The following is a 21,315-nucleotide window of genomic DNA, read 5'->3' as shown; positions in this document are numbered from 1 at the left end:
CAGACAGTAACTAGACAAATCACGGAACAGACAGTAACTAGACAAATATTTTGTAACGTATAAGAGTATTCAGTCACTATGCTGTGCAGATGGAATGAACATAGTCTTGTAAGTCAGTTATTTTGTTATCATTGTTCAGTCGCCCAGTTGTGTCCGACTCTTTGCGATCCCCTTGATTGCAACACCCCAGGCTTCCCTCACCGTCTCCTGGAGTTGGCCCAAGTTCAAGTCCATTGCGTCAGTGATGCCATCCAGCCATCTCATCCTCTGATGCCCTCTTCTCCTTCATCCCTCAATCTTTACTCAAATCAGTGAGTTTTCCGGTGAGTCAACTATATGCATCAGTTCAGTTCACTTCAGTCGATCAGTCGTGTCCAGCTCTTTGCGACCCTGTGGACTGCAGCATGCCAGGCTTCCCCGTCCATCACCAACTCCCAGAGCTTGCTCAAACTCATGGCCATCAAGTCGATGATGTCACACAACCCTCTCATCCTCTGTCGTCCACTTCTCCTCCCACCTTCAATCTTTCCCAGCATCAGGGTCTTTTCAAATGAGTCAGTTCTTTGCATCAGGTGGCCAAATTATCAGAGCTTCAGCTTCAGTATCAGTCCCTCCAATGAGTAACCAGGACTGATTTCCTTTAGGATGGATTGGTTTGATCTCCTTGCAGTCCAATGGACTCTCAAGAGTCTTCCCCAACACCACAGTTTCAAAGCATTAATCTTTCAGCTCTCAGCTTTTTTTTATGGTCCAACTCTCACATCAGATGACCAAAACACTGGAGCTTCAGCTTCAGCATCACTCCTTTCAATGAGTATTCTATAATTCAACTTTAAAAAAAAAAAAAGAAAGAAAAAGTAGGCGCTGGAGTAAAAGCAAATGAAGGTTATCTCTGAGAATGCAGATTACAGGTGATGGTTGATTTTTACTTTAGGTTTTCCTGTGTTTCTATTTGTGGGCAATGAAAAGTATTGTTTGTATAATTAGAGAGAAGACAATAAATGTTATAAAAAATAGTATATAAAAATAAAGAGGCATCATGTCTTTGACAATCAAGAGTTAAAAGAAAAAAAATGTGTTAAAATGGTTAATATTTAAGGAATATGGGCGAAGGTTGTACTGGAATTCTTTGTAATATATTAGCACTTTTTCTTGAAACTCTGAATTTATGTCAAAATAAAAAGTTAAATAAGTCATCTAGCATTTGCTATTTAATTTTAATTTAATGCTTTAATTGAATAATATTTTTAACATATTTCTTATTTTGATGTTCTGATTCATAATCCTTTGTAACTTTAAAAGGCTATAACTTCTTGCCAGTAATACTTAAAAGTAATATATTTTTCCTAAAGAAAATAAATAAAACAATTCATGCATCTTCCCTATTGTGTTAAAAGTTTGTTTTAACACAATTGCCTTTTGCTTTATAAGGGCTTATTACTAAGACTGTAGTTTTCATTTGTCACAATTTGTCACAAAGCAATATAGCATACTTTTTAAGAAAAATTTAAAATGCAATTTTGTATAATATTTTTAAATGGCTGTATATTTGTTAGTAACTTTATGATCAACCTTAAAATTACAGCCAAAGTAATGAATATATCAAGGTCTCTTCTCAAGTATTCAACTCTTTTAAGTTAGGAGGATAAATACAGCTCTTTTAGACTCAGTTTCATTACTTCATGTTGGGAGGTCAAGTACTTTGCAGGCGTGACAGAGGAAAACCAACCTCTAAATCCATGGTAACATTTTTATTGTGCCTCCTGGCCCAAGCAGAGAAGGCTTAAATCATAGCCACCACCTGTCAGATTCCGGGTCACTTCCACAGAGTCCACTGTGCCTGCATCACTATGTACTATGTGCTGTGTACTCCTAAGACGGGTCTTCTCAAGTATGTTTCAAGATATTATAGACTCATGGTGATGATCTATAAAAGGTAATTCAAAGCTGAAATAAGTTTCAAAAATGGTTTATGATACAGTCTCTTGCTTGAAGGCACAATACCCATTAGCGTATTACATTCTTTATTTATTGAGGTAACGTTGGTGTACAATATTATATAAGTTTCAAGTGTACAACATTATATTTCAACATCTGCATATGCACAGCACAAGAAAAGGGAGATTACATATATATGCCTGCATGTGTTTTCGGTTGTTTTGGTCCTGTCTCTTTCTGACCCCATGGACTGTAGCCCACCAGGCTCCTGTGTCCTTGGGATTCTCCAGGTAAGAATACTGGAGTGGGTTGCCATTTCCTCCTCCAGGGGATCTTCCCCACGCAGGGATCGAATCCATGACTCCAGCATCTCCTGCATTGCAGGTATATTCTTTACCACTGGAATAGGCACCCCACTCCAGTATTCTTACCTGGAAAATTCCATGGACAGAGGAGCCTGGTGGATTACATTCCATGGGGTTGCAAAGAACCAGACACAACAGAGCAAGCATATACAAATTGACAAGGTTCCAAAAAACAGCGTGAGGTCAATTTTCATATAAACCTCAAACATGCTCTTCAGGATCCAACCCAAGCCCCCGAAAACTTCCGCCAATTTGTAGTATATTTGAGAAAGGCAGATGCCTTTTCACGTGAAATTTTTTCAATGACCTTCCCTGATGCCTCACGACATTAATCCAATACATCAGGATATGTTAGATTGCAGGGACTTCACCTTAGCCCACTTGGAGAAAGTCTAAGACAAGTTTATCAGCACTACTTGCTTCCACTGTGTGTGGCCACAAACCTCTCTGTATGCAACTTTCCATGTGGCAGGCTAAACAGCGAGGCCATTGGCAACAGCCCAGGAACCAAAAATACAATAATTAATACATAGTAAGTTTTTTTTTTTTCAAGGAATTCAGAATGTTTCATTTAAAACAAGCTCCTGACTAAGGCTCCCTGGACACCAGCATCTCCTTGAGGTTGGGTGGGCCCTCTCTAACCCTGCAGACAAGGCAGCTTCAGGAGGCTGGTCATGCTCTGGGCTGGTTGTTGATTGTGGGCTCTGAGTATTGCCATTCCTCAATCTGGGTGTCATCTCTTCCTCCCCTGGCAGACTACTAGTGGACCAGCGTATGCTGGGCATGGACTGGGAGAGTCCAGCTGACAAGCTGACAGACTCTTTGCTGGGTCATGGTCAGACTGTTGTCCAGGCTCACCTCGCAGACTCCTGGTACAGGCTCCTGAGAGACTCGTGGTTGGGATGCTGAGTCCACTGGCCAAGCCTGCTCACCGGAAAGGCCTGGGGCAGCCCAAGGACACATCCTCTTGGGTGCCTTTGTCCAAATCTCAGTCAACTCCCAACTCATAGAATTTTGTTTCTCACTCTTCCTTGGCCCTTTCCCTTTGTTTCATTACACAAATAACCTCACCCTATATCACAGAAAGAGTCTTCCTTATTTGGGACAGAAAAGGATGCATTCAAATGCATGATTATAAAATTCATCTCTGATATCACAGGATGGGAAGCCTGATGAAATAAAGAGGTATGGAGAGCAGTGTCTAAGTCTGTCTTTTACTGTTTGACCAGTTACTGCTTTCCAGCTTCACCACTTTGTGTCCTTTTAGTCCATAACTGGAGTAAGAAACCCACTACTCCTTCCTTTGCAGAAGATTCAAACCCTGCAAGTCTTTTCCTGCACTTGGGAATCCTCACTCAGTCTCACTCACTCATCACAATAAAAAACCTCAAGCCCCATAACCATTACTCCCCCTGGCCATATTTTCAGGTCAGATTGGGAATTTACCCCCTCTCCCTAGAAAGCCCCATTATGTGAACAAAATTCTTAGTATCTTTTCTTGTTAGACATGTGGTATCATCTGGCTGGACATTTAAAGCAAGTTGTGAATGGAGTGGTCCATATATTACTGTGAAATGTCAATTGACCTATGATTTGTATGTTTTATCTTCTGGATACTGAAGAGAAATAAATAAACACTGTTTTAATCGTTTGTCAGTCATAATATTGATTTGAACATTAATCTCAGAAGGAAGGAATAAAAGTTACTTATTGGGAAAGTCATTTTTATCCAATGGTTTCCAAAAACTAAGTACAAGGCCCATAGATGTAACGTTTATTTTAAATAAATTTATAATTTTAATATAAAGCCAATGTGACAGACTTCAAAACAAATAATCAAAGCAGACATAGCAACTAATCAAATTGTCTTCCCAAAAGAGATCATTAAAATTTTCCTTAACTCTGGATTCTTTAACTAAACATAGCTGAAAAAGTGATCTACCCTTTCAAGGGAAACAGTTTTTCCCCCAGTTACTAAACATTAAATAATTATGTTCTTGTATGTATAATTATATTGTCTTTAAATGTTTGTTAAAAAGAATGTGGTACAGAAAGAAATCTCCCTGAGGGATTACATACACAAGATACAAAGTTGTCTCATAAATAGCCAGGTAATTTAAAATGTTACTGGCCTGACAAAGATTCCTTTCAGGTACACTGAACTACTTAGGGGTTTGTTGTTGAATTGAATGATGACATGTTGAATATTGAAAGGCAGCAGGTAGTAGAAAAATGTGCTCAATCCTTTTTTTAGGGAAACAATTTGGACGTGCAAAAATATAACTTTTATCCACTTAATCATTTAAGGATAATTATTGACCATCTTCTGTATACTAGGTACAGTTGGAGGTAATGTTTAAATTGAATATAAGATAGAAATATTATTGCTTTCCAAAAGAAGTTGAAGCTTAGGCTGTGTTATAGATATATTGATAGCTGTCTTCAATACAGTGTGGTTTAAGTATTATGAAGGAATTAGTGGCTGCAAAAATGTATATAGGAGGAGGACTTAAACTGCTTTGAAATCCTCTAAGAGGAAGTGATTCAATAGAATAGAGAAAACTAAGTAGAAGGATAATCAGGCAAATAAAAAGAACGATATCAGAGGAAAAGTGTTCTAGGAAGAGAATAAAGCATGTATAAGATTTTGTCTCATACGCAAATATATAGAGCAATGTGGAATACCTGTGACGTAGAAACTAGATAAAAAATGTTTCAGGAGGCACCCGATCTGAGATGCAGAAATGAAGTTTTCAAGGGCGTTGTTAGAAAGAGCTTGAAATTTATCCAAATGGCAATGGGAAGACACTGAAGGATTTCGTCAGGACAAAATAAGAATAAAGTTTCTGTAAAATTTCACATAAGCTGATGTTTGAGGAACAGAGAACAATGACTGACTGGGGACAAGACTAAAAGTTAGGATTCATTTGCAAAAAAAGTAAACAAACAAAGCATCATTGTGCCTGGACCAATAAAGCAATAAATATGAGCAGATTGGAAAATTGTGTAAGGGATAAGTTGTTAGTGTTGTCATTGTTTAGTCACTCAGTCAGGTTCGACTCGTTGGAGTAGCCCCCCTGGAGCCCACCAGGCTCCTCTGTCCATGGGATTTCCCAGGCAAGAATACTAGAGTGGGTTGCTATTTCCTCCTCCAGGGATCTTCCCAACACAGGCATTGACCCCGCATCTACTGGGGCTCCTGCTTTGACAGGCAGATTCTTTATCAGCAGTAAGGGGGCAAACTGAACATTGCATGAGGACCAGGAAAGCATAGTAAAAGAAATTGCCCTCTGATTTGGAGAGCAAATGGATAATGGCACTGTTCATTGTGGCTCTTTGTGACCCCATGGACTAGAGCCTGCCAGGCTCTTCTGTCCATGGAATTCTCCAGGCAAGGATACTGTAGTGGGTTGCCATTTCCTCCTCCAGGGGATCTTCCCTACCCAAGGATCGAACCCACTTCTCTTATGTCTCCTGCATTGGCAGGCAGATTCTTTACCACTAATGTCATCTGGGAAGCCCGTTCATTGCGCTAGGAAATATATATTCCAAGTCTTGCGTTTTGGGTCCCATGTGCAGAAATATCAAATTCTTTTCTGTGTGCAATACTTTTGATGAAAGTATTTTTACTTTTGATAAATGGTAATTTCTGAGAGATATTTAGATGTATAAAACTGTAGCAGAAAAAAGATAGTTGGAAAATTAATTTCTTAATATATTTGCTCATAATCTGCATATAGATGCCTATTCAGCATATAGGTTTGGATAACTGATCAAGAAGGTGCCAAAATAAGAGGAAGGAGCTTTGGAGAGAACACAAAGAACATGCCATCTAAAGCATAGTAATAGGAACAGACTCCAAGGTTGAGAATCAAAATGAACAAATAAAGACTGCTTTGCTTTAGAATCCAAACTTATATTCCATAGAGTTCAGGGCTACAGTGCTGCCGAAAAATACAGGTTTTATTGGATTTGAAAATAGGGAAGTTGATAATAAACATGCTCAGGGAATTTTTTTGTTTTAACGGGAAAGAGAGGTGGATTACACCTTGTTAAGTTATAAATGGAGCTTCCAGGGTGGCAGTAGTGGTAAACAGTCTGCCTGTCAGAGCAGGAGACATAAGAGATGCAGGTTACGTATCTGAGTTGTGAAGATCCCTTGGAGTATGAAATGGTAACCCACTCCAATATCTTTGCCTGGAAAATTCCATGGACAGAGGAGCCTTGTGGGTTACAATTCATTGGATCACAAAGAGCCACTCTAACGGCAGAAAGTCCTTCTAGATGAGGGTGAAAGAGGAGAGTAAAGAAGTTGGCTTAAAACTCAACATTCAAAAAACTAAGATCATGGCATCCAGTCCCAACTCTTCATGGCAAATAGAAGAGGAAAAAGTGGAAACTGACACATTTTACTTTCTTGGGCTCCAAAATCACTGTGGATGGTGACTGCAGCCTTGAAATTAAAAAATGCTTGCTTCTTGGAAAAAAAGCTATGACAGATCTAGGCAGCATATTAAAAAGCCAAGACATCACTTTGTTGAGAAAGGTCTGTATAGTCAAAGCCATCATTTTTTCCAATAGTCGTGTATAAATGTGAGAGTTGGACCATAAAGAAGGCTGAGTGCCGAAGAATTTATGCTTCAAAGTGTTGTGCTGAAGAAGACTCTTGAGATTCCCTTAGACTGCAAGATCAAACCAGTCAATCCTAAAGGAAATCAACCCTGAATATTCACTGGAAAGACTGATGCTGAAGTTCAAGCTGCAATACTCCAGCTACCTGATGTGAAGAGCAGCCTCATTGATAAAGACCCTGGTGCTGGGAAAGATTGAGGACAGGAGGAGAAGAAGTTGAGATGGGATGAGATGTTTGGATGGCATCAATGACTCAGAGGACATGAATTTGAGCAAACTCTGGGAGGTAGTGAAGGACAGGGATGCCTGGCATGTTGCAGTCCACGGGGTCACAAAGATTCAGACACAACTTAGCGACTGAAAATAGTTACAAATATATTTGCGAAATTGGGGACAGATACCTGTTCCAATAAGTTTGGTTGAAAATTGGTGATGGGAACAGAAAGAGAAAGGAATAACCAAGATAAGTTTTCAAGGGGATGCCAATCCAAATTTAGTGTGGGAGGAGCTCTTATGTTTATTTTGTCATGTTTTAAGGTATATGTGAAGTAACCTGAGACAATACAGTGATAAAGGAAAATCATATTAACTTATCCTATGCCCTGTTAAGAAAGGATGGGAACAAATTCAGTTGTACCAGTTTTTGAGCACTGAGAATCCACCTTGGGTCTGTATCAATCTTTCGTGAAATGAGGTTCTTCTAAATGCTGTCCAAATGCTATTCACTTGGGACAATTTGATACTTCAAGATAGAGCTTAAAAACATATCTTAATTATTTGAAAACATTTTACAATCTGGAAAATTGTTCACTAGTGTGTATTTTCCCAAAAGATAGCCAGAAAATTTCACAATGCAGTTTTCCTCAATATCAATATTATGTATGTATTGAAAAAATAGAATATGAAGATAAACAAAATGAAGAAAATTTTAATATTATACCAAACTGGTTCCCTAAAGATACATACTGTTAGTATTTTGATTTTTGACTTATGCTTTCCATGCTTGATTTTGCTAATTTTTAATATTCTAATGAAATGATAAAATGAGTTCTGTGAAAGAAATTTACAACTTAAGAAATTATATTAATGTATTTGCTATCAAAGCAACTTTATATCCTGAATGGTTTTTTTTTTCCTTTAAAGAAAAGTACAACACAGGCTTTGCTATTGTATTGATTATAAAATTTTAATTGAAATTCTCCCTTTCTTCTTTTACAGCTTCTTAGTGGAATTTCCTCCTGGACCAATATTTTTACAGTAAATTCACAAGTAAATTTATACATAATTCAGAGTCCTTATCAAGATTCTACTTTAACTGAATTTAGCATAACATCCTGGAGAGCCAGGGATACCTTCTCACACTTAATCATTCCTTACAGAGTCAAGATTATTCAGAGTGTGTTCTCTGGTGGAATTTACTGTAGAATCGTTTATTTCATGGCAGAAAGCAATCATTCAGCAGTTACTGAGTTCATCCTCTTGGGACTCACAGATAACCCAGAGCTTCAGCTCATTTTCTTTTGTGTTTTATTGTTGATCTACTTGATTACTGCCTTGGGTAATCTTGGTTTGATTGTGCTAATACAGGTGAGTCCTCAACTTCACACACCCATGTATTTTTTCCTCTGTCATCTGGCTTTTGTGGATTTTTACGGTTCCTCCACCATCACACCAAACACCCTTGTAAACACTTTTCGTGAAATTAAAAGCATGTCACTTTATGCATGTGCCGCTCAAGTCTGTGGCTTTATCACATTTTCAGTTTGGGAATTACTAACGCTGTCTGTCATGGCTTATGATCGGTACGTGGCCATATGCCACCCTTTACTCTATGTAGTTCTTATGCCTAGGAAACTCTGCATCCAAATGGTCACTAGCTCTTATATTTATGGATTCCTGGTGGGACTCATACAAGCAGTGGCTACATTCCACATGGCTTTCTGTGGCCCTAACGTGATCAACCAGTTCTACTGTGATGATGTTCCCTTGATTGCTCTGGCCTGCTCTGATATGCGAGTCAAAGAGCTAATGTTATTAGCCATTGCAGGATTCAATGTCTTCTGTTCTCTTCTCATTGTTCTCATATCCTATGCGTTCATCATCTTTGCCATCATAAGGATCCAGTCTGCTACAGGGAGACAGAAAGACTTTTCTACCTGTGCCTCTCACCTGTTTTCTATTACTATGTATTATGGGACCCTCAGTTTTATGTACCTGCAGCCCAAGTCAAGCCACTCACTAGATACAGACAAATTTGCCTCAGTTTACTATACTGTGGTGATTCCTATGCTAAACCCACTGATTTACAGCTTGAGGAACTGGGAGGTAAAAAATGCTTTGAGAAAAATTATTGAAAAGATGTATTTGAATAAAAAATAATTGTGTTGTTACTAAAGATATGCTGGGTATAGATTTCAGTTCAGTTCAGTTCAGTCGCTCAGTCATGTCCAACTCTTTGTGACCCCATGAACCGCAGCACACCAGGCCTCCCTGTCCATCACCAACTCCAGGAGTCCACCCAAACTCACGCCCATTGAGTCAGTGATGCCATCTAACCATCTCATCCTCTGTCATCCCTTCTTCCTCCTGCCCTCAATCTTTCTTAGCATCAGGGTCTTTTCAAATGAGTGAGCTCTTTGCATCAGGTGGCCAGAGTATTCGAGTTTCAGCTTTAGCATCAGTCCCTCCAATGAACACCCAGGACTGATCTCCTTTAGGATGGACTGGGTGGATCTGCTTTTTCACTCTCCTGTTTCACTTTCATCAAGAGACTCTTTAGTTCTTCTTCACTTTCTACCATAAGGGTACAGATTTAGGACTTTTTAAATCAATTCTTGTACAATGATTCCATATCAGTAGACAGAGGAGACTTTGTCCTTTGTGACTAAGTTTGCTGATGTCTTATTTCCTCCTTGAAAACAGATATTTTCCTATTTTGACTTGCATGTAATAGATATCTCAGAAATATTTTAATGGTCAAATTCTAAAAATGAGATAGAAACTATCCATTCTCTATGAACATAAAATGCTTTGTCAATAGAGATGAAAAATAAAGCACTTTAAAATCATGATTTTGTCTCACTTCTATCTAATATTGAGGATTTTAGGCTATCTTGAGAGACATGAGCTATGCAAATAGTATAAACACCATGTAAAATTTTTTCCTCTGTTGAACAGAAGTTAAATATAATACGTTGCTTGGTTAAAGTGTTTTGGTTTTAAAATGTCCATAAAATGAGCTTATTATTATCTTTATAGTGTTACATTTATATGGTTGGGCATGTTTTGAAAGGCTTTATTTTTTAGAGAAGTTTTATATTTACAACAAAATTGAGAGGGAAATTCAGAGCTTTGGTCTTATATCCCTTACTGTTAAAGATGCATAACCTCCCAGTTATCAACACCACTCACCAAAATGATGCACTTGTTACAATAAATGAATCTTCATTGATGTATCTTAATCACACAATGTCCATAATTTAGATTAGGTATCACTCCAGGTATTATGCATTCTATGATTCTGGTCAAATGTGTAATGACTTAATCCCTCATTGCACTACTGAACAGAGTATTTTCACTGCCCTAAGTTTGAACTGGACATGGAACAACAGACTGGTTCCAAATAGGAAAAGGAGTACATCAAGGCTGTATATTGTCACCCTGCTTATTTAACTTCTATGTAGAATACATCATGAGAAACCCTGGACTGGAAGAAACACAAGCTAGAATCAAGATTGCTGGGAGAAATATCAATAACCTCAGATATGCAGAAGACACAACCATATGGCAGAAAGTGAAGAGGAACTAAAAAGCCTCTTGATGAAAGTGAAAGTGGAGAGTGAAAAAGTTGGCTTAAAGCTCAACATTCAGAAAACGAAGATCATAGCATCTGGTCCCATGACTTCATGGGAAATAGATGGGGAAACAGTGGAAACAGTGTCAGACTATTTTTGGGGGGCTCCAAAATCACTGCAGATGGTGACTGCAGCCATGAAATTAACAGATGCTTACTCCTTGGAAGAAAAGTTATGACCAACCTAGATAGTATTTTCAAAAGCAGAGACATTACTTTGCTGACTAAGGTCCATCTAGTCAAGGCTATGGTTTTTCCTGTGGTCATGTATGGATGTGAGAGTTGGACTGTGAAGAAAGCTGAGTGCTAAAGATTTGATGCTTTTGAACCGTGGTGTTGGAAAAGACTTTTGAGAGTCCTTTGGACTGCAAGGAGATCCAACCAGTCCATTCTGAAGGAGATCAGCCCTGGGATTTCTTTGGAGGGAATGATGCTGAAGCTGAAACTGCAGTACTTTGGCCACCTCATGCGAAGACTCGACTCATTGGAAAAGACTCTGATGATGGGAGGAATTGGGGGCAGGAGGAGAAGGGGACGACCGAGGATGAGATGGCTAGATGGCATCACTAACTCAAAGAACGTGAGTCTGAGTGAACTCTGGGAGTTGGTGATGGACAGGGAGGCCTGGCATGCTGTGATTCATGGGGTCGCAGAATTGGACACGACTGAGCGACTGAACTGAACTGAAGGATTCTCTCTGCTCTGTCTATTCATCTGGTCCCCACTGCCCTCATCCATGGCAAACATGGATTTTCTGATCGTCTCTGATGTTTTGCCTTTTCCAAAATGTCATAGAGTTGTAACTATATAGTATGTAGCTTTCTCTGGTTTTCTTTTTTCACTTAGTAATATGCATTTAAGTTTCCTTTGTGTCTTTTCAAAGCTAATAGCTCATTTCTTTTTAGCTTTGAATAAGATTCCTTTGTCTGGATGTACCACAATTTATTTATCTATTCACCTACTGAAGGACATCTTGGTTGCTTCAAAATTTTAACAAATATGAATAAATAATCCATAAATATCTCTATGCATATTTTTATGTAGATGCATGTTTTCAAATCCTTTGGATAAATTGTTTATTTGTATGGTAAAAAATGTGTTTATTTTTGTATGAAACACACAAGCTCTCCTGGTTGAACATTTTTACATGATCATTTAAGCACTGTCCTTTTTATGTTCAGCCTGCACTTTAACTCCACTGATTACTTCTGGGTGCAGTGATGTAAATTTTATTCTGCATGATTACTGAGAAATTAATTGCCCCATCTTTGTTAATTTGTATGAATAGTTTGTGCAGTCTCCCACTAGCAGTGGCATTATCACTGGGCACAGAAGTTCTAAAGATGCCATATGAATTCTTGTGTTTCACATATTTTTTTTCCTGGCTCCATTGTGCATGGCTACCCCTAATTTCTTAAGTAAATCTGAGTTGATCACCTTAACTGGCTCACTAAGTCCTTCCTTGTCTGCCAGTCTGTTGGTGTGAAGTAGTCAAAGATTCCAGTTTCTTAAAACACTAATTGAGCTGCTAGTGCAAATATTTGCCCTCTGGGATTCTCATCCTACAATCAAGTGAGCCTAATATGATAGGAATGAATAGGAGACATAAAATCAGAAAATTGGTCCCAGGATGTAATGACGAGAAGCATCCATTCTACTAGCACGTCTTTGCTCCCAGACCCATGATCGCACGCTGTGAGGGACACTATAACTTATGTTCTCATCAGTTCATTATCTACGGTGTATCATGGAGGACGGTGCACTAATGCGGCCCAATCATTTTCTGAGCTGGTGACTTGGCTGTGTGGTCAGGTTGCCATTCATAAGTCCAATCAAGCCAACTGGGTCTTGACAAGAGATAATCGGTTAAGACCATTCATTATATGCCATGGCCATGTCAAACTTTCACTGCTGTAGAGTGAGTGTATTTCTTCTGAGGGAATATTGTATGGCTTATTATTTAAAGAACAAAATGCCCTTTAAACTATTGCAAGATGACACATCCTAGGATAATGGGTCTTGGGAAGAAATATTCCTTTTCAACATATTGATTTCAGTGAGGACGGACTGCTGTCCTGTCCAACATTCAAGGAGTCTGATATAACTGTTGTATCATGTGTTTCTGATTTTTATCTCAAAAGAGGGGTTTCACACTCAGGCCTTGGCATAGGTCTCTGCTTCTAACAGATTGGGCACTCAGCATTGGCAGCAGTAGGAAGGAGCCGTGTTTTCAGAAACATACATGGTCTTCATTCCTGACACTGTGACTATGCCGTCCATGGTGTCCCTGGGGCTGTGAGGGGGAAGGGAAGGTGGCGAGTATGCCTGTGATGGGTTTTCCAATCCTTCTCATCAGTGCAGACCTCTTCTGCAGTAGTTACTCCTTGCTGTTTAGTCTCTAAGCCGTGTTCTCTTCTTTGTGGCCCCACAGACTGTAGCCCACCAGGCTAATTACTTTACAATATTGTATTGGTTTTGCCATACATGATAGATCTCTTTTAAACTTTCTTGAATTTCTACCAAGCCTCTAAGAAAAACCACAGAGTTAAATCATTATAGATTGGTTAGAAATAAAATGCAAACAAATATGATGACTTCTGTACAATTTATGTTTAAGGTTCTTTGTCATTTACACTTTTATTCTACTAGAGAAAATGGTGTTATAAAAATCATAACAGTCTTCCTAGGATAAAATGTCCACATTTAATAATAACTGTTCTTTCTTTCTTTGTAATAAGCATTGTCTATGAATTTTCTATCAGTATGTCTTTCTATTTATCACTCTATACATGCGTGGAATGAGGAGAATTTGTTAGAGAGTTTGAAGAAAAGAAGTATTCATTTATCTCTGATTTGCATGCCTTTAAGTGCTTTCTATTAGACTTCAGGAAAAAATAAAGTTAATTTTAAACTATTTTCTTCTTTGAACAGAATGTTCAAACAACAATTTTCTGAGACTGAACTAAATGTGCCTCCAAGCTTCTAAACTCAGGGCTTAGTTGTTATTCCACAACCCGACAGATAACTGAGCGGGTTGCAGATGTAGGGCTGGATCTTTGGTGCACTCTAAACTATTACTCGTTAGCCTTGCAAAGTCCAGCAGCAAAGTTAACTCACTGCTTTAATGTGCACTGACTTCTTAGAAAATTAAACTTTAATAAGTCTCATGTGCATGTATACGTGCTAAGTCACTTCAATCGTGTCTGACTCTTTGTGACCCTGTGGACCGTAGCCCACCAGGCTCCTCTGTCCAAGGGATTTTCCAGGCAAGAATACTGGAGTGGGTTACCATGTCCTCCTACAGGGTATCTTTCCCGACCCAGGGTTTGAACTCCTATTTTTTATGTATCCTTCATTGGCAGGAGAGTTCTTTACCACTAGTGCCCCTGCAAACCCCAATAAAGCTCATACTAAAGTATAAAAAAGTAAATAAAAACAGTTAAACATTTCTGAGTTGTTTTCCCACATGTTAAAATAATCTTTGCTAGTAATTATTAATGTTTTATTTTATATAGATTCAGCAGAATGATCTGAAATTTCAAGTGATCAATCCCTGTCTGTTAAGCAAACTGAGTCCCAAAAGATTAGCCATAATGATTGTTTATGCTGTGAGACATCATTACATTGTTTTGTTCAGAAATTGCTTAAAATTATGCAACACAGGGAACACATTCTGGAGGGACCAACAAATAATACAAAATATACTCACTACAGTTAAGTACTGTTAAATTTTGTTGACATTCACAGAATTTGCCACAAGGTATATTGGATGCTTTTTTGGTTTCATTGTGGGTTGCTTAAAGGTAGCAGGCAGTGAGGAAAAATCAAGGTAACTGAAGTAGTAGAAAAGGGTTTAGCATAACACAAAACTTGTATTTATTTGTTCCATTATTCTACTAGTATATATGAAGTTTCTAAACAGTACTAGCTCCTACAAGGTAAATAACTATCGGCTTTTTTCAAAAATGTGAAATTTAGATTATTTTACAAAGCAATTAATAGGTGAATAAATTTTTAGATGTAACACTTGAGAAGTAATGAAACACTTCTAGGAAGAAGTGAAATTTCACCTGAGATCTGATGGATACATAGAAAGATAAAGCCATCTAGATTGTAAAGACAGAAGGAAGGGTTTCTGCTTTAACTATGTACAAGATTCATGACCACATCTGAGAGACAGATAGTATGCATGATGGCTGAAGCCTGGGAATTACATGAACAATGTCACAAGAAGTGAGACTAGTCTGAAAAGAAGAGGTTGCTTATCAAAGGTTAAGTTAGCCAACATTTTGGACTCTATCCGATGTCAATAGGAAATAGTAAGCTATGATTTGCATGTTAGAAAGTTACAATGAACAGAGAAAGGATGGATAAGATAAATGTTTGGACAATAATATAGTAAGTTGTGATAGAAGCCTAAATTACAAGCAGACAGGTTTGAAAAAAAAATAGGTTAAATAATTAGTATGCTCAATATCTAATTTTTATCAGTGGAGTTTAGAAAGATATATGCAGTATATTTTCTTGCCTTTGTGCCTGAATAACTGGCTGGAAGATGACACCACTTGCTGAGTTAGAAAATGCATGCATGCTTCAAAGTAGATGAAAAATATAGGATGGTTTTTGAATTGCTGAATTTCCTTTTGAACATGTTATATTTAGGTACTTTGGGAATACCTAAATGAAGTTGTCTGGGAATCTCTTGAATATATACCTAGAGATCAGAGGCGAAATCTGGCCTAGAAATTTAGACTTTTGTGACACAAAGGTGACAACCATCCCCAGAACATTTGCTGAGAGCTTCACAAGAGTGTGCAAAAAATGACCCAGGATGGCTTAGGAACGAAACGTAAAGTAATGCTTTAATTAAAACATAAACCCAGGGGATGGAGCCACCAAGAAGAGTAAAAGTGGACAGAAAGATGGGATTCTGATGACTTGCAAACCAAACCAAACCAAACCAAACCAAAACGATGGTTTTCATGAAAACCAGTGTGAACGATATGTGGGGCTACAGAGACAACAAGGAAGAAGTCTCCACTGTCTACAGGAAGAAGGAGATTGTTGGGGAACTTGGGATGAGTGATTGTATTACAATTATGGTGAGAACAATTTCAGAATACAAGTTGATATCTAAATGCTAAAGATGAAGCAAGTGACTTTCCAGGATGTTTAGTACTGAAAGAATGAAGAGGAGAGGGGTTGATGGATAGAGGAAAAGGAAGAGAAGTCACAGGTCATTAGCAATGATTTCAGCATGTATCTTGTTTTTAAACTGATGGGGAAGATCAAATAAATTAGTAGAGGATGAACATATGAGATGAACAAAGCAGCTTGAGAACCAAAATATAAGTTTATATATTAGAAAGAGAATTTGTATGTTGTGAAAGAGTCATCACGGCAATTGATCACAGAGTCTAAGGTGTTTAGGGTGAGCTTTGAATAAAGGAGGCAACAGTAGGTAAAGGATACTTAGGGTTAAAGTGATTGAGTGGATACATAAAACGCTGTAGTGTCATAACTGATGTGAAAGGAAAATCCAGAAAGTTGTGGTCATAGGATAAGTTTTTGATTTTGGATAGCTACTGTTTTATCAATTGTCACATAAAACAAGCTTCAAAATGGAATCACAGGAATAAGATGCTCAAGTGGAATAGCAGTGGGGTCCCTGATTCCAAGATCAAGGATGTAAGAAGCCAAGGTACGAAATAAGTGGTGTTTATGATGCTGATGGCAAATTTGTGGAAGACAAACATGATGGCGTCAATACCAGAGCCTTCAGTGAATAAGAGGGAGTGACCTGGAAGCATATGTGATGGCAGTGAATATGGGGACAAGCCTCTAAGCATCAGGGAAGTGTACCTGAACGCGAGACATACCAAAAAACAGGAAAGAATGTTCCAACAGGAACAATGCCTTATTTCACCTGCCAGATTTAACATATGTGGATAGTTTCAAATGGAACAGCCTTTGGAAACCTGGAGAGAAATACATTTTCAAGGATGCTCCAAGTTTCAGTTTAAAGAAAGGAAACTAAAATGACTGAAGATATTGGTGAGTTTGGTAACGTCAGAGCAAGAGCTACACAGACTCCAACACATCAGAGAAATATAAATAGGAGAAAAATTAAGAGCCAGGAAAGGTAAGGATCTGAGATCACAAGTCAATGAGGCAATGGAAAAAGACCTCAAAATACTGCAAAAAGAATAAGCTACAGCCATGGGTGTGATGGGATTGCACAGTCTTTTCTTTTGAGAATAAGCCTAAATCTGAATACTATGAATACTGATGGAATGAAAACCATGTGTGCGCGCTCAGTCATGTCTGACTCATGGATGGTAGCCAGCCAGGCTCCTGTGTCCATGGGCTTTTCCAGGCAAGAATACTGGAGTGAGTTGCATTTCCTCCTCCAGAGATTCTGCCAACACGGGGACCCCACATCTCCTGCACTGGCAGAAGGATTCTTTGCTACTGCACTGCCACGTGGGAAGCCCATTTTAAGAGCTAAAATTTACTCACTTAGCACATACTGCATGAAAGGCACTATTTTGAGCACTTAAGGTGGACAGACTTAGAGATCACCTTTCCAAAATTTTCTGATTAATGGGGAAACTCTTGCTTCTATGAAAGGAGTTCATTTCTATAAACTATGAATTGAAGTCAGGGAGTCCAGAACTAATTCATGAGCTATTTTGCTTCACCCCACACTAATCATGAAACAGCAAGAGGGTTCAAGCTCTCACTCTCAGCTTCCATATCTGAAAATGAAGAGGACAGCTTATCACTAGTTGATAGGTGAAAGATGATCTGAGATAAAATAGTAGAAAAATTTAAAAAATCAAACATTTCTGCTCAAATGAAGATCATTAAAAGCCGTTTCTTTTAATAAACCAGAAATTGGCTTTTAGTTCTACAAAATTATATTGATTTTTTCTTCTCCTGTTTTGCTTTAGATGTTAGGAGCCACTTGATAAATATGTTTTCTGAATTATTTAATGTATTTTTAATCATCCTATGCATATTTCAGAAAAAGCAAGACTATCTATGTTTCTAAGGGCTTTTCTCCCTTTAATTCCCAAATATTTACATAGTAATTGAAAGAAAACTAGAAGTCATAGTAAGAGAACAGAATAAAATGATGTCCTGAAACAGTTGATATAGAGATTGTCAGAATTTAAATTTACCTTTCATACTACCCCTTTTGAAATTATTTTTTTAATTTATTGTTTTCTGTTAATTAACAATTTTCAAAGATTTAGCATGTTTGAAGCATTTCAACAATTAAAAAATTACTTGTGCTCAAATAACTCTGTCTTTATTTTCTTTTATTAAAAATAGATAAATTATTCAATTATGTTAGATTTTAAATAGAATGCCATCTTTCTATCTTTCCAAACCCCACAGAATTTCATACTTTGGAAATTCTGCAGAGAACAAATTACTTCATTCGGAAACCAGATTTGCATGGAGAGTCTCCTTTGAATGTATTCAACATAAGATCAGGGTAGATCAGAATCAGTTCCCAACATCTGCTTGATTATCTCTAAGGGAGACAAGAATACTCAGACTGTGTGCTCTAGGGGGTTTTATTGTTAAAAACAAAAATTTATTGTTAAATCTCTACTATGGCAAAAGGCAATTATTCCGCAGTGTCTGAGTTTATCCTCTTGGGACTCACAGATAATCCAGAACTTCAAGCCACTCTCTTTGGTGTATTCCTAGTAATCTATGTTGCTAGTGTCCTGGGTAATCTTGGTTTGATTGTGCTAATACAAGTCAGCCCGCAGCTTCACACACCCATGTATTTTTTTCTCAGCCACCTGGCTTTCATTGATTTTTCTTTTACTTCGTCTGTCACCCCAAACACCTTGGTGAGTTTTCTGTGTGAAGTTAACAGTATAACATTTTATGCGTGTGCCGTTCAGCTGTGCTGCTTCATCACATTTGTGGTTTGTGAACAGTATTTGCTCTCAATCATGGCCTATGATAGGTATGTTGCCATTTGCAATCCTTTACTCTATGCCATCCTCATGCCTAAAAATCTCTGTATTCGGATCATTGCTAGCACATATATTTACGGATTCGCTGTGGGTCTTGCGCAGACAGTCGCAACATTCCTCTTGTCTTTCTGTAGCTCCAATAGGGTCAACCACTTCTACTGTGATGACGTTCCCTTGGTTGCGCTGGCTTGCTCTGACACTCACGTCAAAGAGCTGATGCTGTTAATCATTGCTGGACTCAACACCCTTTGCTCTCTACTGATTGTGATCATTTCTTATATTTTCATCCTCTTTGCCATTCTGAGGATCCGTTCTGCTGAAGGAAGGCAAAAAGCCTTTTCTACCTGTGTTTCCCATCTCACCTCCATCACCATATTTTATGCAACAATCATTTTTATGTACCTCCTGCCCAATTCAAGCCATTCTCTGAACACAGATAAATTTGCTTCCGTGTTCTATGTGGTAGTGATTCCCATGTTAAACCCACTGATCTATAGCTTGAGGAATCAGGAAGTAAAGAATGCACTGAAGAGAATTATAGAAAAGTTGCATTTGGCTATCAAATAACTGAAAAAAATCAAGGACAGGGAGGAATCAGCGGACTTGGAGTTGAGGCTTATCTCGAGTCAAAATGCTGATAAATGATAGGGTCAAATTCCTCAATTTCAGTGTTCATATATACTCTGTGTCTTACCCCCTCTGTCATTCTTGGTGATTTACACGTGAAAGGCATTTTGTAAATTTTGAGGTGTTAAATTGTAAAAGGAGAAAGAGACAGACAAACCAGGAAACACCGAGAGTGTAACAGAGATAGAGATATTTTAACCTATTTGAAAAGACATCTTTATAATTAAAGAAATGGAACATCGGGCATAGTGACTTTATCTGAATTCTGTGTCATATGGGTCATACTAAGATAGACCAACATTTGCTATCTTATATTTCAGATTGCTGCATAGATAATCTGGAAAATAAGGCAAAGATTAAAGCAAGATTTTTTTTTCCAACACGCTGAATAATGTTCCTAACACTCCTCTTCTTGCATTCAGCTCAAAGAGTAGCACCAGCAGAGCCACCTTGACATTGAGCCCTTGGTGACCCCGATCCTGACACTGTGTCAGTTTAGTTCACTAGAGCTCTTTCCTGCCATATAACTCTTTGCTTGTTCTGTATCAGTTGTGACTAGGAACATGGACTCTTCCTTCACACAGTTTGGCCAACAATTTTAGTTTTCCAAGTAATAGCTGTTATCTTACGTAAATTATTATATTTCACATCTCTTTTTCTTGGTTTCTTCATCTATAATAGTAATAGTTCTTTTGTCCTGGACTGATTGTGAAGATTGAATAAGATTATGACTATAAAAGGCTTACATAGTTCATAGTACATGCCAAGCACTTCATGAGTGTTAACTATTACACCTAATTAGTAACATTATTTTCAGCATTGCTATTGCATGCATAGCCTTTTTAGAAAGAGTTGGCAATGTGATATGATTTATTTTAAAATCAACAAAATGAAAATATAAAAGCTAACAAGTTATTGTATTGTCAACATTAAAACAATTTCATTCCTTTTCATTTTAGTTTCAAATGGATATAAATGACTTTTTCAGCTGTACATATTTAAAGTGCTCAATTTGATAAGTTTTGAAACATCTCCACATGAAAATGCTGAACAAGTTCATCCCATCCCCCAGGGTTCCTTCTCTGCTGACCCTGGGCAGCCACCACCTGACGCCTGTCACTATGATTGCTTTGCTATTCTTACATGCATGCTGCATGCTAGTTTGCTTCAGTCATGTCTGACTGCTTATTTCCTACAGTTTGATATAAATGGAACCAGCAATATGAACCCTTTAAGATAGAAAAATTTTATATTTCAGAAGTGCAAACAGCTTCATGTTGAACATCTGGCATAATTATTCTCTAAAAGTGCATTGCCCACACCATTGAGATGCTGAGCAGTGTCCACACCACTGAGCTATTCTAAAGCCATCCTACTTCCCACGCATGTGTGCGTGCTTGTGACCCCATGGACACCAGGCTCCTCTGCCCATGGGATTCTCCAGGCAAGAATACTGGAGTGGGGTGCCGTGCCCTCCTCCAGGGCATCTTCCCGATCCAGGGAAGGAAGAGGGGCCCTGGCTTCTCCTGCATTGGCAGGCAGGTTGTTACCACCAGCACAAACTGGGAAGCCCATCCTATCTCCCACTGCCCCTAAATTTCATCAAAATTGCTTTTATTAATTTTGTTGGGGTGTAGTTGCTTTACAATATTGCATTAGTTTCCTGCCACACAGCAAAGTGAATTAGTTACACATATACACATATCCACTCTTTTTTAGATTCACTTCCCATTTAGGTCACCACAGAGCACGGAATAGAGATCCCTGTACTATACAGTGGGTTCTCATCAGTTATCTATTTCATACAGAACAGTGTATATATGTCAGTCCCAATCTCCAAATTCACTCATCTGTCTTTCCTTCCTTGGCAATCATAAGTTTCTTTTCTATATCTGTAATT

General features: G+C 38.2%; 2 protein-coding genes across 2 annotated transcripts; both read left to right on the top strand.

Annotated features, from left to right (window-relative positions):
• Nucleotides 1-8,372: 8,372 nt before the first annotated feature.
• LOC120877024 (olfactory receptor 5AL1-like) lies at nt 8,373-9,314 on the top strand. Its single transcript, XM_040259328.1, has one exon. The coding sequence runs from the start codon at nt 8,373-8,375 to the stop codon at nt 9,312-9,314; it is 942 nt and encodes a 313-aa protein (XP_040115262.1).
• Nucleotides 9,315-18,413: 9,099 nt separating this feature from the next.
• LOC120877023 (olfactory receptor 5AL1-like) lies at nt 18,414-19,355 on the top strand. Its single transcript, XM_040259327.1, has one exon. It carries the CDS (start codon nt 18,414-18,416, stop codon nt 19,353-19,355), a length of 942 nt encoding a protein of 313 aa, XP_040115261.1.
• The last annotated feature ends 1,960 nt before the right edge of the window (nt 19,356-21,315 follow it).

Source organism: Oryx dammah, unplaced genomic scaffold (assembly GCF_014754425.2).
Source record: "Oryx dammah isolate SB20612 unplaced genomic scaffold, SCBI_Odam_1.1 HiC_scaffold_17, whole genome shotgun sequence".
Classification (NCBI taxonomy): Eukaryota; Metazoa; Chordata; class Mammalia; order Artiodactyla; family Bovidae; genus Oryx; species Oryx dammah.
This window is presented reverse-complemented; position numbering and strand designations above follow the sequence as displayed.

Excerpts from the sequence above, each read along its gene's own strand:
- LOC120877024 (XM_040259328.1), top strand. The coding sequence starts at position 8,373 with ATGGCAGAAAGCAATCATTCAGCAGTTACTGAGTTCATCCTCTTGGGA.
- LOC120877023 (XM_040259327.1), top strand. The coding sequence starts at position 18,414 with ATGGCAAAAGGCAATTATTCCGCAGTGTCTGAGTTTATCCTCTTGGGA.